The sequence below is a fragment of the Nannobrachium achirus genome (genome assembly GCF_963921795.1).
Source record: "Nannobrachium achirus genome assembly, chromosome: 14".
Taxonomy (NCBI): domain Eukaryota; kingdom Metazoa; phylum Chordata; class Actinopteri; order Myctophiformes; family Myctophidae; genus Nannobrachium; species Nannobrachium achirus.
In genome coordinates this window covers 39332076-39359882 of record NC_137821.1, presented here as the reverse complement: position 1 = coordinate 39359882, position 27807 = coordinate 39332076, and the positions used below count along the sequence as shown (strand labels likewise).

Below are 27807 nucleotides of genomic sequence, written 5' to 3'. Positions count from 1 at the left end.
GGCTCTAGCAGTGATTCTCAACCATTTTAATTTCAAGGACCCCCACTTTGACGTGCATTTTAGGATATGGACCCCTTTTTATTTTTATCTCTGAGACCCCAATTTATATAGTAAAATCAATGTTTGGTTCCTATCTATCATTTAGCTGGGGACTCCCTGGAACTCCTTCAAGGATCCCTGGGGTCCCTGGACCCAACTTTGAGAACCAATGGACTAAAATAATGTTTCATTCATAATAATTTACGGATTGCAGCTTTAATCATCATGGTCTTTTATATGGCTGATATTCATGTTCTACCATTAAATCATCAAGTGGCTAAGTTTCATGTTCTAATTTTAACCCTAGATGCACTTTTATGTGACAAATCTTCATGTTGTAATAAAAATAGCAAAAATTGCCAAGCTCACAACACATTGAACGCAAAATACTTGAAAAATATTTTATAGAATAGATCCAGACATGAGTGGTTAATACTGCTGTTATTCCAACAATGTGTGCAATCATATACTGTAGGTTGAGTAACCTCAGCATGTTTATGCAGCACAAAATGCATTTTGAGACAAACATTCCCCAAATACTGGCACCAATGCATTTACACACGTACAGTGTAAGAACAGTCTCTACAATCTATTGTAGCATATATTCATCTAGCCGCACATTTCAATACTATGTAAAAAATGAAATAAAATGCATGTGCAAATATATAACCAGCAGAGTTTTTCCTGAGTCTGTAACATCTCATTCTTTTCTCCGCAGACCTTTTTACAGTCTTTCAGCAATATACTATCCCTGAGTGATGAGCAAAATATTGTGCAAAACTCATATCCAGTGCCTGTGTATTTACAATATACATGATATGTAATATTGATATAGTACATCTCACATCTCCTTTACAGCCACATAACGCAACACATACACACACACACACACACACACACACACACACACACACACACAAACACACACACACACACACACACACACACACACACACACACACACACACACACACACACACACACACACACACACAAAAATGCCCCAAACACACACACAAAAATGCCCCAAATGACCAATTCTGACATTCAAGAAGTACATTTGGCAAAAAAAAAAAAACACTGTCCTTTTCAATATCAATCGTCTCTCTTGACCGCTGAGCCAACATTGACAGACAAAAGATAGCCATCGTCGTCGTTGTCCTCTTCCACCTCCCTCTTGGCAGGGGGCGGGGCGGCACGCGTAGGGGCGGGCAGGTAGACATTGCCCGTCGCACCCTCCTCCCGGTCCTCCCTCTCTGGCCTGTCTTCACAGCAGGTGACCTCCTGACTGGCAGCCGCCTCCAGGCCCTGGTTGATATAGTAAGCCTCCTGGCTGGCCTCCAGGGCGGGCAGCTGAGACAGAAGGCCTTTCAGCTTCTCTCCCAGCTCCCTGAAGCCAGGCCTCTGGGAGGGCTCGTCGTGCCAGCAACTCCGCATCACCTCGTAGCTGACATGGAGAGTATAGGGATGTGGAAATATTATTGTTGGGATATGAAAATCTCATGTCATGATTATTGTGACAAGATAAATCGCGATTTACAATATTATCACGATAATCAAAATCCATTATCGTGGGGCGGAACATTTGCCAACAAATAGCAGATCTACAAGCTCACAACACGTTGCGTTGCGAAGCGTTGTGAGCTTGTAGATCGTCTATTTGTTGGCAAGGACATTTGATAGAGAGTGAAAAAAATCAAGTACGTACGAATATTATAAGTACCTTTTACCAATTATAGAGGGTTTATGTGGTACCGGAGATGCAGCTCGGCAAATAAAAGGTGAAATGATCCCAGTGCATGACAGAGGACAACATCACGATAAATAAAATCTCCACGATACGATTATACGAGTGTTTTTATCATGATTGATAAACGATAATATCGCTTATCGTCCCATCTCTAATGGAGAGGTGGCGAAAGAGAGAGGGATAAGAGTTGTATAAAATACATAACAACCAATACCAACAAAACATAATGATTAAATAAAAAAGAATATGATTTAAGGGGTGAAGATAGCAAAATAAAAAGTATTTGTGAAAAACGACAGAGAGAGAGAGAGAATGAGAGTAGGAGGAGCATAATTAATTACATGGACAATGTCACCTCTATGTCTCTGCTCACTTTCTGTGTTTCCTCATTCTCAGTTACAGCTTGCTGTTCCGGCATGGCTCACGCTGACTCAATAAGTCAAAGCCAGAGAGGCAGCACTGCAGCCAGCCAATCAACATTAGTCAAGAAACTTAAGAGAAAAATATAGCTGCAAGCAGCGATAAAGTGGCCAAGGCATAAAAAGCAGGAAAGCAAAAAGGCATCAAGAGAAAGCAAAGAAGACATCAAAGAAAAACTAGAAGCAGTGTTCTTCCGAACAGGACTCCGGCAGGTCAGGTAGGTTTTTTTTGGCCTAGTGGTCAACCATCCGTATACCAGGCACAGGCACTGACCACTACACTACGGCAGTCACACATAATGGACCTGTCATTCGCGTTTTAGCCGTTTGGCATAGTCCTCTGCCATACTGCCGAGTTTCGTAAAAAGCGACTGCACAGTCTAGCCGCTAGAGAAAAAGTGGCGGAATAATAATAATAATAGTGATGAAGTCCAATAACAATGAGTGGCCATTTGCCACTTCGTGGCCTTGGCCACTAATTAAGGCCCCTCCTTGGGTGCTGGTAACTCAGTCCCACTCCCACTTGGAATTCAATGTTAGCCAATTAGATAGAATATGATATCTGACAAATCTGTCATGATTACATCACTGTAGAGATACTGTGTACTGATTTGTGTGATTTTCGGATAAAATCTGAAGGAGTAATATCGAAGAATGTGTTTTACATACTGTAAGTCGGCCTTCTGGTGGCGCTATAAATGGCAGATGTGAAAAATGCAGGGCACAGGTTTTTCCTTGGCCTCTGGGAAGTGTGCATACAAAGTTTTACACTAATCGGTGGTTATAGGTAAAAGCATAAATTGTCCTCTACACAACATGTATGCAAAAGACTGTAGGCCTATATGCAACAGACATAAAAAAAACTGTGATACTATGCACCTGGACAGTTTGATGATGTACATAGTAAGCCTTGCTGAGCTATGAATCGGCCAGGCTATGAATCTCATAGGGAAGGAGCCTATCTCCTGTTTCTGTAGCGTAAGGCAGCTTGATGTACAAGTACACCCCCCCTGGACATGACGCTAGTATGTCGTAGGGAGTTATAAATCTAACCCTTGATGCTGAGTTTCAAGCAGGGAGGCACAAGATTTTTTAGAATCTTTGGTATGACGCGACCCGGGTTTGAACCCAGATCTCCCATTCTCAGGGAAGACATTCAAACCACTATGCCACTGAGCTGGTACATGATATCATTGCAATCCTTGGAAATCACAACATAGGTGTAGACATGACAGTTTGTATTATAATGCTTGTTTCAGGATTTATGATGCAAAATACATTATTTAGTAATGGCGGATATTAAAATACGCATCAAGGGGGGTTGGGGGACATTTTTAGGAAGGCTCCATATCAGACATTGTTCAAGGAACCAAACTGTAAAGTCTACCAAATGTCATGGTTTTATGCTTATACAAACCCCAGGCGGGATTGCGGTCCAACGAGCTTTTGCATGAAAGGCATATGCCCTGACCATTACACTAGGCAGCCACAGGATCTGTTAACCATGTTTGTTTAAAAAAAAATGTTCTATGTAGGCCGAGTGCCTTGATTTTATTGATTTCTTTTTTATATTTTGGAGGCTTGGGGTGAAATCAATGTAATCTGAGTATTTCTGACATTTTTGAGTGATCATATTTTCTTTTCCTCAGAACAGAAAAAAAAACAGCCGGTAGAGAAGGGCTCATTTTAAACATGAACGTGATCTGGAGTTAGATCAGACGTGTCAACATATGCACATGCCATGGGCATCCAGGATGTTAACATCAACTCAACCCGACGTGGGGTTTGAACTGCCAACCATCCGCATACCAGGCACAGGCACTGACCACTACACTACGGCAGTCACACATAATGGACCTGTCATTTAAAAAAAAAAGAAAAGAAAAAAGAAAAGTTTCATGTAAATCTACAGTAGTTGTGGGGCTCATTTTAAACATGAACATGATCTGGAGTTAGATCAGACGTGTCAACATTGAAGAGTTTGACATATGCACATGGCATGGGCATCCAGGATGTTAACATCAACTCAACCCGATATGGGATTTGAACTGACAACCATCCGTATACCAGGCACAGGCACTGACCACTACACTACGGCAGTCACGCATAATGGACCTGTCATTTTCTTTAAAAAAGAAAAGAAAAAAGAAAAAGTTTCATGTAAATCTACAGTAGTTGTGGGGCTCATTTTAAACATGAACGTGATCTGGAGTTAGATCAAACGTGTCAACATTAAAGAGTTTGACATATGCACATGCCATGGGCATCCAGGATGTTAACATCAACTCAACCCGATGTGGGGTTTGAACTGCCAACCATCCGTATACCAGGCACAGGCACTGACCACTACACTACGGCAGTCACGCATAATGGACCTGTCATTTTCTTTAAAAAAGAAAACAAAAAAGAAAAAGTTTCATGTAAATCTACAGTAGTTGTGGGGCTCATTTTAAACATGAACGTGATCTGGAGTTAGATCAGATGTGTCAACATTAAAGAGTTTGACATATGCACATGCCATGGGCATCCAGGATGATAACATCAACTCAACCCGATGTGGGGTTTGAACTGACAACCATCCATATACCAGGCACAGGCACTGACCACTACACTACGGCAGTCACACATAATGGACCTGTCATTTTTTTTAAAAAGAAAAGAAAAAAGAAAAAGTTTCATGTAATGTACTTGACGCCTTCTTTCAAAATGATATAGCGCCACCCTTTGGCCAATTGGGGTAAGATTGGTTTCAGTGATATTTGGACTAACCCTCTACAGTAGTTCATCATGAAAATTTTACTTTGCATGTATGTTTTAGAGGCAGAAGAATAATTTGCATAAAACTTGCAATATTCATTGAATTATTAAACAAGCATGTTTAAATTTTTAAAAAATCCGATCTGACAGATCTTTAGATATTGGTCCAAAGTTCATGTAAAAAAAGTTCCGTGCACGTGACGCGAAAGTTCCGGAATAAAAGCGGGTTTAAGTGTTTTACAAACTGCTCAAAATGGCAGAAAATCTAAGGATGGAGCGTACTTAACAAAGACACAGATGGCTTCCGCTTGAGTCAAGGCACGTGTGTAACCAAGTTGCATGTCTTCAAACGAAACGAGGCATGACTTATGCCCCTTTAAAGTTTGAGTTTTCAAACGCTTCGTATAGCGCCCCCCTTTGGCCAATTGGAGTAAGATTGCTTTCAGTGATATTTGGACTAACCCTCTACATATTTGCCAAATGCCATGAACGTGTCACTTTGCATGTATGATTTAGAGGCAGAAGAATAATTTGCATGAAACTGCATTATACAGTGAATTATTAAAAAATAATGTTTCGCTTTAAAAGAAATCCGGCCGCTGTGCGATGACCGTATTGGTCCAAAGTTCATGTAAAAAAAAGTTTTGCGCACGTTACGCGAAAATCCCAGGAGGAGATAGATTTTGACTGTTTTTCATATAATTCAAAATTGTGGGAGAAGTAAAGGTCAGAGGTCAAAAGTCAGAGCGTAAAAGTTGTTCGGCATGAGGAGACGCATAAGTGTATACAGGTTTCATTGCTGTACCTGAAACAGGGCATGAGCTACACCAGTTCAAAGTTGGCATTTTTCAAAGGCTTCCTACAGCGCCACCCTTTGGCCGATTGTTGCGAGCTTCGCGTTTTAGCCGTTTGGCATAGTCCTCTGCCATACTGCCGAGTTTCGTAAAAAGCGACTGCACGGTCTAGCCGCTAGAGAAAAAGTGGCGGAATAATAATAATAATAGTGATGAAGTCCAATAACAATGAGTGGCCATTTGCCACTTCGTGGCCTTGGCCACTAATTATGAGCTCACATAGCTCATGTCATGTTGTCAATGAGGCTACAAGAGCAATGTAGTGGGAGGTAGACTTCTAACCCAGTATAAATTCAATAAAGCTGGAGCAATGAATCACACCCACCACGTGCTTTCTTAGCATAAGGAATCCAGTGGGTGATCATTTATAATCAACAAGATTGAATAGCTAATACCAAATATAGCCCAGTGTGAACATAATGGCCTTACATGTTACAGTATGTCTAACCATTTAACCACTTGAACCCTATAGCGTCCCTATTCTGGACAAAATAGGCGGACATTCCGTGAAAATAGCTGATCGACAAGACCTTGTAAATCAAGGTCACCTGTGACCTTGTCGATCAGCTATATTTTCGCTGATTGACAGCTATGATAGAACCCTGGAAGACCCCGGTCAACGGAGTATATTGCATTTCAGTTGTTTATTCTTGTCTCTCTCATTGAATTGCGAGAACTCACAGCGGGGAATCACAGTCGTCCGGAGGTTTGAGTCTGTAGCCAGATGTCAGGAGGTCCAGCAGCTCGTGGTTGTTGACCCCAGGGTAGGGGGTCCTTCCTCTGGACACAATCTCCCAAATAGTCACCCCAAACGACCACTGAACACACAGGGTTAGATGGACACAGTTGTTAGATAGACACAGTTTATAAATCGTTTAGTTCATGTAGGGTTTAAGTGGTTAATGAATACACTTGAATTTGTTGGTCAGTTCTGCCATAAGAGACAAGGTTGAGAGCAGGGGTGACGTCTGACACGGACTGAACCAGATGACATCCCGTTTTTTTATGTTTACCTACTGTATATTCCCAAAATATGGACAGTGGTAAAGAATTTGGGCACTTGCATAATTGCCAATGATGTCATCAAAAGAGTCAAATCAGGGACTCGGTTGGGCTAGCAGCAACAAAATGCATGAGCAATAGAGCAAACTCACCACGTCACTCTTGGTGGTGTAGATGGATTCAGACAGGCTCTCCATAGCCATCCATTTGATGGGCACACGGATGGCCACGGTCTGCCTGTAGTAATTGTTGCTCAAGATGTTCTTGGACAGACCAAAGTCAGCTACAGACACACGCAGGTCGTCCCCCAACCTGTGAAAGGCAAATGTAGGGCAGATCACTTGTTTTTTGTACATAATGTACTAGGTACACTTATAGAGAAGGCAAAATAATGCTGTCCTGAAGTGACACACTGCACACTTGTATCCACTGTATGCAGTAAGCAGAGATACAGTACACACTGCAGTGATGTTCCTACACCAAATATTGTATAGTCTAGTGCAAGGGTCTTCAACAGGGGGTCCGGGACCCCTAGGGGGTCCTCGACTCCTCAGAGTCCTCGACTCCTTGGTGTAGAGGGGAGAAGTATTGACAGTTCAAGTGGTTAAATATCTGAAAACACAAATTGACATGAATCCAAAATACACTAATGATTGTGCTGTCAAACAATGAAACAATATGGAATCTATGACAAGGTTGTGGGGGGTCCTTGCTTCATCGCTCTCTCAACTAAGGGGTCCTTGGCCTGAACATGTTGAAGATCCCTGGTCTAGTGTAACTCTATCTGCTGCTAACAAACAATCTACTTGTAACTCTATCTGCTGCAAAACAATCTACGTGTGCAATGCAGTTAGTTTATAACGTTTTTACCTATATGCGATTCGCACCGAGCTGACCTGGGATCGAACCCCATTCTACCTGTCCTCTCGGCAAAGCAACACACAACCCACCGTGCCAATAGAGCTGGGCTCAGTTGGCAGAGCTGTTGTAGCCGGGCCGAGTTGTCCATGGCGCTATATCTACCCCCTCGGTTTTTGGAGCGTGTCCCTCACGTAAGGAGCTCACACTTCACGTCCTGCAGACTACACCAGATGTAGAGATTCGCTCCGAGCTGGTATCGAACCCCCTCTCCCACTTGGAAAACAGACGTATAACCCACCGTGCCAATCGAGCGATTGGCAGAGCTGTTGTGGCTGGGTCTTGTCCGGGGCACTAAATACTTTGTAATTTTTTATCCCTTAACTCTAGATTTTGAATGCTTAGTGTGTGAATAAGTTGATCTATGTAGTAAAATGGGAAACCACACGAGTATGATTCATATTGCCCTTCTATCACAGCCACATCTATTTCCTAACCATGGCTGTGGCAACAACTCAAAGTCCCCTCAGGGATCAACATTTATAAGCAACCCTGGCCTGCCTGCAGCAATTCATGGCAGGGTTTTGTAATCTGTCCTGTTTTCTAAGTAATAGATGGGCAGATAGTCATGAAACTTAGAGGGGATGAGTAAAAAAATTGAGAGACGAAGAACTAGATATATTGTGTTGTGAGCAGGGTCTGTTTAATCCAATCATTTTTCACCACTTATTTTCTCACACCGCCAGCCAGAGCGTGTCCTCACACGTCCTCCTCAGTGTCCTGTCTGAAGCCATGTATGAATACTAATTCCTCCAGGGACAGAGATGCAGTCTTATCTGAACAAGAGCTCCCCTGTCTATGACCTGGGAGACCTATCTCTCTCAGAGTCACCCTCCTATGGACTCACATGCAGTTGCGTGCAGCCAGGTCCCTGTGCAGGAAGCCCTGGGAGCTCAGGTATTCCATCCCCTCTGCGATGTCGATCATGAAGCGCAGGAGACTCTGGTGAGGCACGAACTGGGAGACAGGAGATAATGGTACATTCTGTGAGTTATTTTATGCTGGCTCAAATTTAGTTGAACATGCATGATCGAGTCTCTTCAATAAGCATATTTCTCAAATAATTAATTCCCTGTAAGGATGAAAATATTCTAATATAAGTCAGTGGTTCTCAACCTGGGGGTCCCGACCCACAGGTCCCCAAAAATAATTTGGGGAGTCCCCAGATGATTCACTTAATGTGCAACATTAACAACACTGAACAGAAAACTAGCTAAACTACAGCTTCCTGTTTCAGAAGGTGGGCTAGAACTCCCCAATATAAAATGGTATCAGGTTTCCGCACAATTACGCTTCGCAGCAAAATGGTTACAGGGAGACCAGCTTTCTATTTGGCTAGATATTGAAGCTGCACAATGTGACTGCCCCCTCCGTAATCTCTTATTTCTCAAAGACCCCTCTACAGTGAAGAAACTTTGTAATAACCCAATTGTCTCCAACACACTTAAGGCATGGAGGGTTGCAAGGCTCCTAGAGGGCAGAGCCAAAGTAACATCACCTCTTACCTCTATTCAAGGGAATCCAGACTTCCCTCCTGGCCTTAATGACCCTGGGTTCAACGTTTGGAGAGATAACGGTATAACAACGTTGGGGAAATTGTTTAATGGTGCTATACTTATGTCGTTTGATCAAATACAACAAAAATATGCCCTACCTCGTAATCACCTTTTCAGATTCTTTCAAGTGAGGGATTTTATTCGCAGACGTACAACATTACTAACTAATGTAGATACCTCTCCAATTGAGAGGATATTGATGATGGATTTCACAAGGGGTTTCATTAGCACTCTCTATGGCATGTTAAGGTCTAATACAACGGTTAATACCCAAGATACTAAGAGAAAATGGGAAAGAGACCTTGGGGTTGATATTGATGACGATGTTTGGTCTGAAATATTTGAAAATGCCAAAAAACCTTCTGTGTGTAATAGGGCCTGGTCGATTCAGTTAAGAACCATACACAGATTACAGATTTCACCTAGCCTTCGCCATAAAATGAATGCTAATTTATCCCCCCTTTGCCTTAAGTGTAAGACTGAAGAAGGAGACTATATTCATTGCATATGGTCATGTCATAAGATTGAACGTTATTGGTATGATGTTGTACAAGAACTGAATGAGATCTTTAATATAGAGCTTGAACTTGACCCTTTGTGTCTGATTCTGGGACTTCCTGATAATAAGATTGTCAACAAGTTCCACAAACGTCTGTTCAATCTTTTGACCTATGCTGCGAGGAAAAATATTTTATTGTCTTGGATAAATGAAAAACCGCCAAAAAAGAGAGGCTGGGATAAAATTATCATGCAGTGCATGCCTTTGGAATATCTGACTTGCCTGCTGCGCTCTACAACCGATACCTTCTATAAAATTTGGGACCCATATTTACGCTTTATTGGTCCTCAGTTAGCTGAGACCTTGACAATAGGGTTTCTTAACAGAAGTGATGCTGCTAACCTTGATGGATAAGACAGGAACATCACTTTTTGTCTCTTTAACACCGTGGTTTTGTTTTTCATTTTGTGTACATAATGTATGTATATGTGTGTAATTCTATATGTATATTGTTATACTGTATATAATCTAAAGAAATGTACATTGATACCTGTGTCCTTTGCTTTTGCAACGTGTCTGAGCTGAGCTGTCTGTCTGTCTTGTCTTTTCTTTTTTGTTATAACTTTGAAAATCAATAAAAAATATTATTGAAAAAAAACAACAACAAAAAACAACACTGAACAGTAAACAAACCAACATAAGGTTTAAGTGTATAGAGGGTATCTGCACATTTCAAGTGAAAATGTAAGGACTTTTTAATACCTCTAAAATGTCAAATTAAACATTGGCCAAATTTTCAAATCTTAGTGGCAGAAATTGTGAAAATAGCTCTGCTATTTTCACAATAGAACCAACCGTGTTATACAATATGTAATGCCTTAACTCTAATGCTCGTCAGGTGGGGGGTCCCCAGTTAAAATATGATTATTTTGGGGGTCACGGCCAGAAAAGGTTGAGAACCACTGATATAAGTAAATGATCTGCCAAATAGATATTACAATAAATGAAATTCTATCTACCGGTATATGATTCCCCTAAGGGAATCATAGAAACAGATCCCACGCACAAGTGGATGCTGGGGTGGTAGTAGAGCTAAGCACAAACACAAAAGCAGCAGTGGAGCAGCAGCAAGCTGGTAATTATATATTGGCGACGTTTACATGCGCAATATGTTTGAATTCAGAATGAACTCATTCTGAACAGAGATTCATACCCAAATATTTACATGGAACCTGAATAAAAGTATATTCCGATTGATCAAACGGATATACCAATCCTCAAGACTGGAATGGAATAATGTATTCCAATTGAGATGTTTACATGAGCATATTTATTGTGAATGAGCAGTCATCCTGATTGTAAATGCAATTCACACTTGTTCTCCTGATTTTTTACCAAATATGGTAAAACTAGACCAGGTCAACCTGGTTGTGCCAGACCCCCTGTCTGTCATCATCATTTATGACATCATGCCTTTTGTAGGCATGTCATCATCATGTCATCATCATATATACCCTTTATATAGAAAACCCGGACAGACCGACATTTGCTTATGTAGGCCTACCCATTTCATGGGTCTGGCAATAATCTTGGCATACAGGATGATGTCATCAGCTGATGATCCGTAGACCAGCTTTGCAAGCTGGTAAAAAAAGAATGAGCAGTATAAAGCAGGGAGTTTTGCGCGATGCAAGCCTGTTTTCGATTTTGTACAGATCTTCTCTTATGGGGTCTCAACAAAACCTTTCCAGGCGGGGGTCTGCAGCCAGGTTCTTTGCGCACTCATATAGCCAACTAGGGTGATGAGCTCTGTATGTGGGTATGTGACGACACAGAGAACACTGCTCCTTCATTGGCTAAAGGCCCAGCCTTTGTACTGTCAGCCACATATACCCCCACATACCCATATACAGACAGGACTCATCACCCTGCTTGCGCACTCTGCTGGTGCAAGTAAATACCCCTCCATACCGTGCCCTAGGGGTGATTGGTATGACTGGGGGTGCATGGCGGGGTGGCAGGGTGGTGGTACAAGTAGCAGAGGTGGTGGGTGGTGTTTAAGAGAGTCAGCACTAGGGCATTCACGAATAGTGATTTTTAGTATTCGAATTATTCAACCTCAAAGTATTCGAATCGTCGAATATTCGACAGGACTGGCCAAACGGTCAAATATTAAGTAAGCAAGAGGCAAACATTGTAAAAATAGCCGATCTACATGCTCACAACACCTCGCACCTCGCAACCGAAGCACATTAATACCTACAATTCCAAGTGCTTGTCAGGGTGGGGGTCCCCAATTCAAATATGTTTATTTTGGGGGTCACAGCCTAAAAAGGTTTGAGAACCCCTGGTATTCATCCACCAGGGGCATTGACAACTCATTCTTATGACTTCCTATCTAGCCAAGTTTTATAAACTATATATTTTTGAGCGGTGGTAAACCGCTCCTATACGTGGCTGTGCGTGTGTCTGTAGCCTTTTTCCTCAGCGGTTTGCCATAGCAAAATGTGTGTACGTAGCATCATGTTTGTCTAGTGATGTCATATGTTGTATGTTTTTCCTCAGCGTTTTGCCAAAGCAAAACGTGTGTGTGTAGCATACCATGTACATCCTAGACTCAAATCCTAGTCTGATGACGTTATGCAAGCACGACCACCGCTCACTTCACATTGGTTGTGATCTTTTTTTTTTTATAAATTAAAAAAAGTGAATATTCGACTCCGGTGAACAACGTCAAATCGTGACTTTGATATTCGAATAATTGGTGAATGCCCTAGTCAGCACAGTATGTCTGGTTGTACACCCATCCTCTGGAGAACCTCCTCAGGCATACACAACACAGGGTTCACCTCCTTGATCAAGGGATCCCCCATCAGGGACAGCCCCGCCACTCCGAACAGGGTGTGGTAGGGATCCACCATGTCTCCTGGTCTGTCGGCGAAGCCTCCCGTCTCGTCGTCCTGACAGGCCAGAATGAAGGCGCGCAGATTGTCTTTGTCGATCCAGTGGATTCTGCCGATGATCTTCAGCGAGGCCAAGACCCACCACGAGTAACACACGTCCGGGAGCTTCTCGGGGCGGCCGTTGAGGCCTCCGGAAGGCAGCTGCCTCTCGCAGAGCCACCAGCCCAGCAGGTCGGCGTTCACCTGGTGGAGCTGACCCGTGATGGAGAGGAACGCGGTGCAGCAGTAAATCTGTCCGGCGTGAGACTCTGAGCGGGGCCGCCGGCCAAAACCGCCGTCAAAGTTCATACAAGACAACACAAACGCCACAGCCTTGTCAACGTCTATCACGTCCAATTTGCCCAGCAGGGCGAGGGTAGCGACGGCGCAGAAGGAAAACCTTGTGTCTACTTCCCCCCATTTGTCCCCTGCAAACGAGCCATCTTCCTGCTGCAGCCCTCTGACATACTCCACCGCTTTGTCCACATCGATCACGTCCACGCTGTCATACAAGGACAGGATCTGCACCGCACTGAGGGTGTAGAGGAGATGAGGGTCGTGTCCGATGCTAGCGCTGAGGCCCCCGCAGTCATGCTGACAGGACTTGATAAAACGTGTGATCTCTTCACGATTCATCCTTGGCAGTTCGCCCATCAGGTCCAGCACGGTCAGGCCCCAGTAAAGCCCACTCATCCTCAGGTACTCAGACAGTGCATATTCGTAGTCGTCCTTTTTGGAGCCGTAGGCTGCAATGTAATCTGCGTGCTTGTCTAACAGCAGCGCGCTCGGAGCGTCACCCTTGATGACAACATCCCTTACTTGGGTCAGCATTTTCTCGCAATGATCGCAGTTTATGCAGCGAAATGTATTTGTGAGGTATCAGTTAGGTCATACTGATGACGTTGGTAATCTCCAAATTTAGACACGGTTTCAGACTGCTCCAGGCCCACTGGCTTCCATTACAAAGTTAAAGTCAACCACTTAAAGTTTAAGTGGTGGTTTAAAGGGATATTCCACTTTCAAAAAAGCTTTTGGTCATTTCATCATCTACTCAGGCTATTGGGAACACCCCAGACAGTTTTTAATTTTCTTGATTCGATATTTAGATATTTGATATATATTTATCAGGCACTCCCCATCTAGGGCCCCTTCCTATACAAACCCGTTGTAACTTCAAACTCCATTTTAACCATGATAGATTCATCAAAATCACCCGTCTTTTTTTCTTGTGACTCATCATACTACCCTCCTAATATGTGAGTTGGCTGTATTTTTTGATAACCTTTTTCATTTATTAAAAAAATATATATATTGTATAATTTTTATCCATGTTCCCAAAATTTCTTTTTAAATAAATGAAAAAAGTTATCGAAAAAACATGGCCTGCTCACGTATTAGGAGGGTAGTATGAGTCACCAGAAACTGGTGTTTTTGATGAATCTATGGTTAAAATGGAGTTTGAAGTTACAATGGGTTCGTATAGGAAAGTCTAATAAAATGAATATCAAATATCCATCTAAATACAATAAAATGACCAAAGTTTTTTTTTTTAAGTGGAACATCCCTTTAAGTCTTAAACCCTATACGTAAAGGAATACTTAGTTAGTCTTAGTTGCATGAGTTTGACTGTGTACCCCATGTTGAGATCCACTGATCTACAGTATGGATGGACAGTGTGAGTCTGTGTGGGTGTATGTGTTTGTGTGTGGGAGACCATCCCTGCACCTATGTAAATGAGTGTGTGTGTGTGTGTGTGTGTGTGTGTGTGTGTGTGTGTGTGTGTGTGTGTGTGTGTGTGTGTGTGTGTGTGTGTGTGTGTGTGTGTGTGTTTGTGCGCGTGCGTGCGGGCGTGCATGGACGAAACCGTTATACATGTTAAAGTAAATGCTTCTCACCATAGGAATGTCCCCATAGCGTGTGGCAATAAGGAACCTCCTCAGGTCCCCGTGTTTCATGAAGGGCAGAATGACCAGAGGCACAGGCAGAACGGAGTCTTGCTCGCTCTCTAGAGTGACCCCTGCAGGACAAACACACTCACAGCACTCACACAAGGCTACAGGTACAGCCATATATCCTCCTTGCAGTCGGGCAGAAACCTTGTACTTCCATATTTTATGTTTTTCCATGAATTAATGCCCTATTTTAAACTTTGCTGTAAGCTAGTGTCATGCAGAAGTAGAGAAAAAAGCCGATTCACAATCTCACAAAGCGTTGTAATGCTTTGTGAGATGCTTATAATGCTGTGTTGTGAGCATATAGGTATAGGTAGGCTATTTTCACTATTGTTTTTTCTGTCTTTTTGCCTTTAGTACCAATAATTATTATTATTTAGTACAGTAGGTAGACGGGGAGAGAGACAGGGAGTGACATGCAGCAATAAAGGCCGTCGGGATCGGGACTCGAACCCGCAACGCACCAGTCATACAAATGTGTGGCTAATATGGGATCTTCTTACCCAGTAGTCTGACCACGTTATCGTGATCAAAGTTCTTCATGATCTCCGCCTCTTTCAAAAAGTCACGTAAGTCCTCTTGACTGTGAATTCCAACTGGAGGCACAGGGACGAGAGACCGTAAGGTGTAATAAACAAAGAAAAAAGAAACAGAAGCATCATGTCCACGTCTGTATTGTAGTGTGTACTGTAGGCAGTATATAGTGCTAGTGAACAGCTTTGACCATTGTTGAATACACACCTCTCATGGTTTTCACTGCAACTTTAATGACCTGCCCATTCTCTGGAGTGAAGGCCCCTTCATAGACAGCCCCAAACTCTCCTTCAAGACACACATGTATTTTCAATCAACACAATTATTACACTGTGTGTAATATGTTTCGTATACAATGTGTATTTTTTTGCCTAGATCAAATCGTCATTGTCGGGCAGAATCCAAGTTTCAAATGTGTATGTTTTTTTCGCAAAGTAAAGCCCTGCTTCATCATACAAGACCTGCTTCATCATACAAGGCTTGTCGCAGATCACAAGTGCACCGCGAGGTGTTATGTGCTTGTAGATCGGCTGTTTTCACTAGTTTAAATCATTTCTAAAATGATAAATACAAAACTAACGGTTTTGGACATACAAGGTTTCCACCCGACAACGAGGAAATATTGATTGGGAAGCAGTCAGTGACTGACCCTTTCCCAGCTCCTTGCCCAGGGTGAGCTGGTCTCTCTCCACCAGAACATCCTTCAGACGGTCCAGCAGGCCCTCACTGAAGCCCTCCAGTAACTGGACCACCCCTGCTAGTGGTAGCGCTGAGGAACAAAACATTCAATATTCACAGTGATGACACTGATAAGAGAGTAGATTTGAATAGATTACCTTGATGCCCATGCATGTACATTTACAACACACAACACTGTCAGATGAAAAAATAAAACATTTCATTAGAAAGGATTGAGTGTTCTCAACGGGCCCGAAAATTAAGGCCTGGTCATAACTGGGCCCTAAGGCCCTGTCTGTCTGGCCTTATTAGCATATATTTTAAGTCCTACCCGGCCCGAAAACATCAATATTAACCTGTTTAATCCCACCGGTCACAATAGTGACCGTAATTATATTCTTCATTTATGAGGCTATAAAATGTTATTGAATGATTCATTCATGCATTTCCAGCAATTATTGAAAAGGTTAAAGGGTCCCAATCAAATATGTGCAGTGTCACATGTTAACTTTAAATTGTCACATGACCAGAGCTGTTTACTTGCTGTCTGCACCAAGAGGAGAAATGAAAAGAAAATGTTAGTAAAGTATCTTAACATAAAGATAGGACCATGATTTTTGGTACACGTCTTCTTTAAGATGTCTAGTATTGGTGTATGCCTTTGTAATTACTCAAATGTGTTCAGTGTGGTCATAAAACGAACAAACATATCGACGGCAACAATAGTGACCGGTGGGATAATACATTAGAAACTACTGTAGCTATACACATTCTAATACACATAGCAATTTATTCTCTTTCTGCTGTTTTCTTTTACTAAAATGCCGGCAGTGCACATAAAATGCCGCAACTCAGGCTAGGAGCGAATGGGAGAGCTGGGGCCGGTACCCATGCGTCCGCCTCGGCGGCGCGGAGACAGCCGTGCGTAGAGCGCGGACCCCGCCACTGCAGCCCGCTAAAAAGGCCGTAACTTGCCCCCCGAGCCACCTGACGGTCGCTTATCTCCCAATTATTGAGTCTTACTGGTATGTTGGATGAAAATTTGCTCCCAGACAAGGCATGCAACATTGCAGTGTCTCAAAGTGAGAAAGATGCTGTCCTCAGTGATTGTGATAGTGATGTGTCAGACATGGACTATTAGGGGCAAACCAATCTGAGTTCCCAGAGGTAATTTTTTCCGCCATAGGGGCAAACAGGTTATTAGGGGCAAGCCAGGCTGTTGAATGCACGTGCTGAATTTATGCAAGTAGATGAGTGGACTTACTAGTAAAACGCCTAAGGGCGACAAGCGACCTTGCCATGAAGGGTGAGGTCACGCCATGTCTTGGCCATCTGACCAGTTATGTACGTATATTGGACCAGTTACCCATATATGGAGACCCCTGGTACCCATATATGGAGATCCTTGTACTGTATACCGGAGACGCAGAGAAGGACGTACGGACCAGAATCGGAAAAGCGGCTGGAGTATTCCAACGGCTCAGACCCATTTGGTTGTCCAAGGCCATCACTGCGTCCACAAAACTGCGACTCTACATGTCTGTGGTTATCCCTACAGTGACCTACGCGTGTGAGACGTGGATGAAGACAGCCAGCATCACCAACAAGCTGGATGTCTTCCACCGACGATGCCTCAGATACATCTTAAGAATCTCATGGAGAGACCACATCACCAATGAGGAGGTGATGAGAAGGGCAGGTGTGGCACCACTGTCTGAAATTGTTTCCGACAGGAGAAGGAGATTGGCTGGACACGTACTCCGTCTGCCAAGACAGAGACCAGCAAGTGTGGCTATGGACTGGATGCCAGAAGGTGGAAAGAGGAAGAGAAGAAGGCCAAAAAGGACGTGGAGACAGACAGCCAGCGAAGATCTGAGCGAGATGGGAGTCAGCTGGCATGGAGCACGAAGGGTCACAAGGGACCGGAGTAAATGGAGGGGACTCGTCGCCCAATGTTCCAATAGGAACGGGAGGAACTAAGTCTAAGTAAGTAAGTACTGTATGCGCTGTGAGACCTCAAACATGCTTATACTCAGTTATTTGTTATGTGAAAGTCCTATGACGTCTATGACATCTGACATCATACATACAATCCCTGTTATGCCCATATATGGAGATCCCTGTCTGTAGAACCAGCCACACAGATGGTGGTAGGCAAGTAGTAAGATGAGGGATGCAGTATCGTGGATGGTAAGTACTGTAGGTAATTAGATGATGGATGTGGTATGGTGGTTGGTAGTTAATAGATTTCAGGAGACGATCACTTGGGTTAAGATATACTTTATTGACCAGAATGAAGCAGAAAGCAAGCATCACACAACATGGCATATTGAGCACCCTACTATAGAGACAGCATAGAATCTAAGCCTATATCTAAGCGCATAGTATTGGCAGCCTACCTTAGCTCTACTATAAGACAGCATAGAATCTATAGCCTAAGTTAGCATGGTTTGGCATGGGGTTCTGCCTCGGGCCATGGCTCGCTGAACCCACGATCCTCATGTTACCATGAGCATCGAGGGCATAATCTAATTACAGCGAGCCCTGGCCCGATACCCCCCGAGGGGGATCTAAGGCAGAACCTGAAGGTGGCGCTGGGGTGGTGGCGGGGCAGTGCTATGCAACAAGACTGAGTCCCACCATCTGACTTCCTTAAGAACTATGGGTAAGGGGGGGGGCAGGACCTAGTGACCCACCCCCCTCCGCGCGCGCGCTCCCTTGGGACCGCCCCCTGAACTCGCTTTGATCCTTACGAATCGTCGCACTATTTCAGGAGACGATCACTTGGGTTAAGATATACTTTATTGACCAGAATGAAGCAGAAAGCAAGCATCACACAACATGGCATATTGAGCACCCTACTATAGAGACAGCATAGAATCTAAGCCTATATCTAAGCGCATAGTATTGGCAGCCTACCTTAGCTCTACTATAAGACAGCATAGAATCTATAGCCTAAGTTAGCATGGTTTGGCATGGGGTTCTGCCTCGGGCCATGGCTCGCTGAACCCACGATCCTCATGTTACCATGAGCATCGAGGGCATAATCTAATTACAGCGAGCCCTGGCCCGATACCCCCAAAACTACAAACCCCCAAAGCACGCCAAAATCTCAGAATCCCATGCCAGTGCTAGCCAACTGCGAGGAAGGCAGCTCTGCTGTGACTCTAGCGATTAAGTTATCATAACTGCGGGCAAACTATGAACTGCCTTTCCTGCTAACGCAAAAATAATAATTAAGCATATTAGCATCTGGCAGAGCGAATATTACTAAGGCAAAATACTAAGCAATGATATTGGCAGCTTGCCAAAACGCTATAAGTACTGCTAAAGCAATTTAATAATTAAGAATGTTAGCAGCTGCAGACCGAACCATCGGTGAGGAAGGTGGTACTGCTGACTATAACTATATACTGCAATCTGACTGAAGCCATACTAAAACACCCTAGAGAAAAGCGGGAGCAGCAACATGGACGTATATATATATAGACAGCAGAACCAGAAGCAGCGATGAAACCTTTAATTCATATAACTACAGCGCCATACAGCTTCACATCCTACCTAACTAACACCCCAGCAACCACCTAGCTTTTGCATGATAGAATTTATAACTCGCAGCGATGCAAAATAAAACCCTATGGAACAACCCTGCTAATAGTGCCTGCAGCACTATTAACATCAGCAGCAGAAGAGTTAACTGAAACGCGTCCAACTCCAGCTTGGAACCATTACGCTTCGGTCAGTCCTGTGTTGTGTGTGCTTGATAGCTTGGCGTGCAGGATCTTGAGTTAGCTGAGGGCACCAGAAGTGCTGGTGGTGTGGCTGCTCCGATCCGGAGAGAATGCAGAGTGAAGAGGGGCGGGCCGCAAATCTGGCAGCTCTCTCCGGGGGTCGTGTGACGAGGACGTCGGGCAGACGGCCCGGTGTTCAGCATGGACATGAAAGGACAGAAGGGAGAGTTAGTTCTGCGACTGACACTGGTGTACCTTCCCTGCTTAAACTGCGAGCTGCAATCTTCAGAGGCCATGTGCTAGTCACATCTTAAGCCTGGCCTTGGTGACCGCATGTGCTTGCTGCAGAAATGCAATCTTAGCTTTAGCTGACCATAACAATGAAACCACGCCTAGGGTCGCTGACTTTTAGGATCACAGAGAAATTTTCACAGCCCACGGAGCGCTCTGCTGCAGAGTCTGCTGCTGCACATATGAGAATCTCCACGAGATACCTGTCTTGACCTTTAAAGGCAAGCTATGCAAGCCTAGAGAGCGGCTAAAGCCCAACATCCAGTACAAGTAAGACGCTGCCATGTAACTATGGTTGCCTAAATGCCTATTATTAGCAAGCTTAGAGAGCGGCTGAACGCTCACAGAATCGAACAAGCGAATGCGTTGCTATTTACCTGCTAGAGTGTGGCTCCTCAGGGCATCTGGCTGAGCCCGAGGGCGCCCGGAGCGCCGCCGCTGAAGCTGCTCCGCGCCCGGGGCACCGCTGCCGAAACTGCTCCGCTCCGCAGGGAATGCGGTGTGTAGAGAGATGGCGCGACGCCTTCACTCTGGCCCTCCTCCCTCAGTCTCGCGGCGAACCAGCATGCGTCATGGAACAGAGGGTCGTTGGGGCAGACATCGGGCGGACAGCCTGCTAGAGTCTGGCTCCGCCGTGCTTCCAGGGCAGCCGTCGCTGGCGAGAAAACTGGCTCCCGCCGTTGGCGCTAGAACTGGCGTTCCTTTGCGGCGTGACGGCGGTGTCGGTGTGCCGCTCCCCCCGGAAGATGAGCCTGTGCCCTACGTGCCTCCGTCGTGGGCTCGCGGGCCGCCGGGAAGTCAGGAGGCTGGCGGGCCGGCTGTCCCAAGGCAGCAGCGGAAGCAGCTGTGGCCGTCGCAGCGATACCCTCCGTGGTGCCGACCGACTCCCGACTGGACTCCCAGCCGCACACAGCATTAGACGAAGCTAGAAACATAACCTTCATGACATGATTAGTGGAACCTGCAGCTAACGCTGCCATGATAACCTGCTGTCCTAGCCGTGGGCCTGCAGCCGCGCCGGCCTGAAGCTGGAATAATAGACAGGATGAATAGCAACCAGCAAGTATTAGCTTTAGCATGAGCTGAAGGAAAACAGTACTGAAGCCAAGTGCAGCGGCTACGGAAACACCACTAGAACATACGGTGTGCTATGTGACCCAGTACTATAACCTTAGTTTGCAACAAATATTTGAGTTAAACCCCTTTAACTTCTGAAACACTGGTAGCAGCTTAACATGCAGTAGAAACACCCCGCAGCTGCCGTGCGACGCTGCAAAGACGACCTGCTGTAGCTGTCGCTATGCGTCGGCTTTAGCCCGAAGCTGAAAGATAGACCTGATGTTAGGGTTAGGAAACCTGAAAAATAATCATGATTTTAGGTTAGGAACCTGAAGTTAAAACGTAGACCTGGTGTTAGCCGCGCCCTTATAGCCGCCGCAGCGAGACGCTGTTAAGAAAGTGATTTAGCTGGACCTGTGCCGCTTTAGCCTGGAGCTGCCATACTGGAGCAGTAATGACAACATGTTAGCAGAAAACACTCAACACCCTGGTAACAGCTTGACATGCAGTAGAAACAATAACTTGCTGGTTTTTATAGCATTTAGAATAGCAGTACCGCTGACAACTTAGAACTTATCAACTAAAAGCCTACGATGCGAGGAAAAGCTACAGCTGATGGATGCTGAAACTGAAAGAGAATGTTTAGCTGGATGGGAGGGAGGGAGGGAGGGTGGTCTATCGAGCATTTAGAGTAGACTACGATTCCCTGCATGCACTAGCGAGTTCAACTGGTGACGTCAGGACAGACAGGCACGACTGTGTTAGCGGAAGCAAAACAAGTTCGCACGTAAACTGTATAGCCTGCGGGTTTTCCTCCTCCCAGGAGCTCACACGGAAAACATCCTTAATAGGCTTCTCAAAGAGAGGCGAATACTGTTTTTAATAGTTCCTCCCGCGAGGGCTTCTATGCCACGATAAATGGCAGCAGCCCTACTATGGTCCAAGAAGCGACAGGAACCATTTAGTAGCTGCTAAGGTATAGCAACTAGCACCTCATAAGCAGCAGCTGTTAAGACGGCCAGACAGTGCAAAAAGAGGAAAACATACACATAACCCGAGGCGAGGCAGAAGCAATATAGGCCCCATACTAACTAGATTAAGCACGCTGCGGGCGAAGCTTGCTACTAGCACGACGCCGAGGCTTGGCATGATAGAGAACTACATTTCCCACACGCAGCGCTTAGTATTTGCTGCCGAACGTCATGCCGTAAATCACCGCTTGACGTGACTCGGCTAGCTCAGGAGCTAGGTGAACTCTGCCGTTTACAGACACCTGCAACCTACAAACTGAATCCTCCTAGCGTGATTCATTACCTGCTACGGGGCTGTGTTTTCACGCGGCTCTCGCCGCTCTATGCCTTGACAAGCTAGCACATTGATTTACCAGCTAACAGCATCCTTACCGAAATAGCCGACTAGCAATAGCCACCAGCTAGCTCCTAGCTGACTATACATTAAACCTGTTGTTCCGCGCTAGCCGATACGGCCCGCGCCGTTGCAAAGTACTGACATGGTTATCGACAACCCAACGACTGAGATTACTTTAACTCATGGTAGCCCAGTAAAGGCCCACCAGGGCACAAAATAAGTTAGCATTTAGCCCGTAGCCACAGCCAACTTCTATGATACTGAGTTTACCTTTAGCAACTTTAGCAAGCCTGTAACACCTTTGAAATAGCTTTAGCAACAAACTGAAAGTACAGAAATCAGCTAGGCACCAGCAACGATAGCAAGAAATCTGAACCTTGAAACAGCAGTTTAGAATTCAGCGATTACCAGAATAACAATCTCAAACTTCCCATACAACCTGGCCAAGAACACAGCTTCTTAGTTTGGCAGCTAAGTTTACAGTTTACAGTTTACAGTTTAGGCATTTAGCAGACGCTTTTAATCCAAAGCGATTTACAATAAGCAGATACAACATCGCAATAATAAACAAGATAATAGGTCAGTACATTAACAGCAATATAACAATGTAAATGGATATCTATCTAGAGAAAAACACAATATAATCAAGTTCTAAAGAAACCTAACAAACAAATGTTAACTAGCTTCATGTATGGTCATTGAACATACATGAATTGAGCGATAGAAAAATAGCAGAAACAGACAGAAATACTCAGCCAAGTTAGGCACCCTCTCCAATCGGTGGGCAGCAGCACAGCTACCTGCAAGCAACAAGTGTGGCACTTGTGTGTGTACTGCCGCATGGTAGCAAGCAGCAGTGCTATGCAACAAGACTGAGTCCCACCATCTGACTTCCTTAAGAACTATGGGTAAGGGGGGGGGCAGGACCTAGTGACCCACCCCCCTCCGCGCGCGCGCTCCCTTGGGACCGCCCCCTGAACTCGCTTTGATCCTTACGAATCGTCGCACTATGAAGGACACTGTATGGTGGTAGGTAGGTAGTAGATGAGGGATGCAATATGTTGGTGGGAAGGTACTGTTGTTAGTTAGACTAGAAGCTCGGCCGCCCGAGCGTCTAGTCAGCGACCTGAATGAATTCCCCGCCCTTTAAAGGACAACTTTAGTTTTTTACAACAAGGGTTCATATTTTAGATTGTAATTAAAGAATAAAAAAGATGAGTGTTAAAATTACTTAATTTACTTGTTTCTATTGTTTTAGAGATTCTTATTTCAGTGGTTGGGGGCATGCGTACAAGTGGTTAAATATGTCATTTTACACAGAATAAGCCCATTCCCAAGATACAACGCAACCTTTCATGGTTGGATGTGACTTATGGGGGCTAGAAGTGTTACTGTAAATAGCAACAAAGAAACAGCTGGCATATTGTGTCTAAAAAGGCATATTTAGCCACTTGTACGCATGCCCCCATGCGTACGCATGCCCCACATTTTAGCAAATGGTGGGGGTAAACGCGATAAAACAATAGAACGAAGCAAATGAAAACCTTTTAACACTCACTTTTTCTTTTCTCTTATTACAATCTAAAATATGAACCCTTGTTGTAAAAAAACAAAGTTGTCCTTTAAGCGTTGTATGACAATAATGTCAGTATTGTTTTTGAGCGGTGCTAACCGCTCCTATAGACCGCTTTTTTACCAAAACCATGATGTCACAAATGATGATGACACAAGTCCGTTAGACCAATGAAACACTTCGATTCTGTTGATCTGTCCATGATGTCATAGTCACATAGGCACCCGATTGGTTAACTCTGATTTAGAACGCGCTTAGGCCGCCTAATTACGTCATAAAAAATTATTGAGCGGTGCTAACCTTGAATTGTATTAGATGAATATTCACTTATAAGCGATAACATAACCACACTTTTAGACAGACTGTGGAAAATGTCACAGGTTATAAATGATAGCCAAATAATACAAGTTTAAAATACAAATAAACACAATATCCACTGGGTATCCACTGATTGCCCAGTTCTTCGGGCTCTTCGGGCCTAGCTCTTCTTGAAGGATTCAGTCAAGTCAGTGGTCTTGAACATAGCTGACAGCTGTTGTACTTGGCTCAGGCTGACAGCTGTTGTACTTGGTTGTACAGTTGTTGCTGCAAGGTCTGTGGTTCCAAAAAATTTAAAATACAAATAAACAGCTTTTGGAAAAAAGAATTATGCTGTCACTAATGAGGGTAACATTAGAAAGAGAGAGTGATATCTTCTAAGACAGTTTCTGTATAGCCTTCATAGTGATCTGCTGGAACAGGTTCCAATTCTCTTGTATTCCTCTGTACAGGTGGGTCTCTCCTTAGGTCCTCTGTACAGGTGGGTCTCTCCTTGGGTCCTTGTATAAAGGTAGGCTCTGTTGATGCACTAATATAATGCATCTATTCAATATTCTTCTATGAGTCTCGGTATCTGAATCTATCTCTAGATGTCTCTGTAAATGTGTATACTACTATATTCTTAATTTATAACTAAATATGACGTCATGCCGTGACGTGACGTATCATGCTCGTTTCCTCGACAACACTGCCCCCATGAATCCGATAACATGAGGATTCACAACGTATGTTAGAGGTAACGAATGTTTCTTCTTCACGTCTCCTAGTCCTGTTGCTAGGATCTGATGTGAATTATTCCGTTTGGGACCTTCTAAGTCTATGCTACTTCGCTCTTCCTTGAAGCAGATTATAAGGTTGTGGTGGAGTGGAGCTATGATGGGTCTACTCTATGCTGATGAGATTACATATCTTCAAGACGCTAGAAATATCGTGGTAATGTAGAATTCATCTTTGAGGTCTTGAATGTCATGTTGAACTATGAAGGTTGATAAGTACATCACATTTCCGTATGCTACGTGAACACATCACATTGTGACTGTAGGTAAGCTACAGTATGTAGGTACATTGCGAAGAAAAGGCTTGAAAATCAAAGTTCACAGTATATCATACTCCCTAAATATTTCTGCACCGCTCACTTCGCACGGGTGCGATTTTTACTTACTAGTGGGCTGGGGGGGCTCAGGATGTGTCTGCTCAGGACGACGGTACGCCACACCAGGGTTTAGAGTCAAGAGTTCCAGCTCTTGGTTGTCATTCCTAACAAAAAAGGCAACTTGCATCATTTTCAACATACACCCAAAAAATACCTAAAACACACAAAAAAATAAATAAATAAAATAAACTAAGAAAGTAATGAATTCCATCAAGCGGTATGCTGTTGTATTGAAGTATAAATTATAGCTTCACTTGGACCCATCGGGGGTCCTAAACTCTACACACCCAGACTGTCAAACCACAGCGAAAGAGCTTGACGGCCTAGTATAGAAACACACTGTTGGCTGAACAGTGGTGGAAGAAGTACTCAGATATTTTACTTAAAGGAGTAGTTCACCACTTTTCAACCTGTCTTCATAGGTCCTCACTAATGTTCATAATAAAATAGCACAATTTTTTTCTATTCAGTCTGGGTCTCATAGGAGAGCTGTCAAATCCTTCTACCGGTGACATCATCGTTTGACAAAAAATAATTAAATAATGTCTTTGAAAAAAAATATTTAGATTTTTATTATCACGAGAACAATGGCTTCCACTTTAACATTGCAACTTTTTCAGGAATAGAAAGCCTGCAGTTTCTATTAGCTTGCATTTCCCATTGATGATGTCACCGGTAGAAGGATTTGACCCACCCACAGCTCTCCTATGAGACCCAAGCTGAGTAGAAAAAAAATGAGTAGAAAGAAAATGCAGGCTTTCTATTCCTAAAAAGTTGCAATGTTAAAGTGGAAGCCATTGTTCTCACGATAATAAAAATCTAAATATCTTTTTCAAAAATATTGATTCATAATTTTTTGGGGAAAATTATGATGTCACAAGGCTATGGATTTCTGAACTTCCCACAGCTCTCCTAAGAGACTTGGACCGAGTAGAAAACTAGACCAGGTCAACCTGGTTGTGCCAGACCCCGGTTCTGATGATGTCATCATTTATGACATCATGCCTTTTGTAGGCATGTCATCATCATGTCATCATCATATATACCCTTTATATAGAAAAGGGACAGACCGACATTTGCTTATGTAGGCCTACCCATTTCATGGGTCTGGCAAAAATTGTGCTATCTTATTATGAACATTAGTGGGGACCGAAGATAGGTTGAAAAGTGGCAAAGTCCTCCTTTAAGTACAGTACTGTACTTTGTTACTTTACACCATTAAAGCTGAAACCCATCGTTGAGCCATACTGTATAAAGGAAACAGAGAGTAAAAGCGGATGTCCTTGTCCACCCACCTGAGTACAGTGTGTTTATTACGCTGTCGAGTGCACATCACGGCCAGCAAGATTATAGCCAGTAAGAGCAGCACGGAGCCCAGCACAGCCCCCACTACCATCCACCCAAAGACTCTCACTGCTTCCTGAGGAACTACTTGAGGCTCTTTGGTTTTGGGGACATGGCCGACGGCCGTGGTTTTGGGGACAGGGCCGACGGCCGTGGTTTTGGGGACAGGGCCGACGGCCGTGGTGGTTTTGGGGACAGGGCTGATGGTTATGGTTTTTGGGACAGGGCGGACGGTCACTATCACTGGGATTCTCACTGCAAGACAGTAGACGCGACACACACGCGCACGCACACACGCAAGCACGCACGCACACACACACACACACACACACACACACACACACACACACACACACACACACACACACACACACACACACACACACACACACACACACACACACACACACACACACACACACAAATTAAATAAGATGTAAGTGAAATACTGTAAGGCTGTAAGTAAAGGTCTTTGCACACTGCTGCGTTTTTCGTTGCGAAATGCGTTTTTCAGGGCAAGGAGAGAGAGAGAGAGAGAGAGATAGAGAGAGCAAGGGACCGAGTGGCGCGCGAAACGGGCGGCAGTGTGCAAACGTGACTGACATAACGTGAGGTTGATTTTTTTATTTGCGTGCTCCGAAATTCACTCAGATATTTGGCCCGAAAAACGCAGCAGTGTGCAAAGACCTTTAGTCATGAATCATTATTCATGTGCTCATTATTACGTGCTCTGTCAGTCATGGGATGAGCACATTCTATATAGGGAGTGATTCACTGGTGCCATAAAGAATATTGTAAACTGCCACCAAACATGTCCTTTCATTATTCCCATAGACAAAAATACGTATATCATTTTTTTAAAGCCTAGAATAAAGCCAGCCAAAATCCTGGTGAAGCATGACCATAGAACCTTTGATTCTGTGAAGAGAAAAAAATATATATACATATTTTAATTAAATGTAGTACTGTATATGATATAAAGAAATATTCAAATATATATTTTTCACAGAATCAAAGGTTTTATGATCATGATTCACCACCAGGATCCTGGATGGCTTGATTCTAGGGTT

General features: G+C 43.9%; 2 protein-coding genes across 2 annotated transcripts in view; both read right to left on the bottom strand.

The window, feature by feature from the left end:
• Nucleotides 1–1134: 1134 nt before the first annotated feature.
• Nucleotides 1135–27807, bottom strand: part of LOC308298043 (ephrin type-B receptor 1-B) — a gene marked incomplete at both ends in the record, with an annotated part of 41881 nt that continues 15208 nt past the window's right edge. Inside the window, 10 exons of the mRNA XM_080741607.1 lie at nt 1135–1486; nt 6501–6637; nt 6974–7133; nt 8587–8696; nt 14632–14753; nt 15192–15284; nt 15430–15510; nt 15872–15991; nt 25403–25497; nt 26689–26992. Of these exons, the coding sequence (XP_080597733.1) occupies nt 1135–1486; nt 6501–6637; nt 6974–7133; nt 8587–8696; nt 14632–14753; nt 15192–15284; nt 15430–15510; nt 15872–15991; nt 25403–25497; nt 26689–26992 (1574 nt within the window). The remainder of the gene's footprint in view (nt 1487–6500; nt 6638–6973; nt 7134–8586; nt 8697–14631; nt 14754–15191; nt 15285–15429; nt 15511–15871; nt 15992–25402; nt 25498–26688; nt 26993–27807) is intronic.
• Nucleotides 12572–13567, bottom strand: LOC308298619 (geranylgeranyl transferase type-2 subunit beta-like; the record flags this gene model as incomplete). The annotated part of the gene is made up of 1 exon (XM_080742262.1): nt 12572–13567. The coding sequence occupies one exon, from the start codon at nt 13565–13567 to the stop codon at nt 12572–12574; it is 996 nt and encodes a 331-aa protein (XP_080598388.1).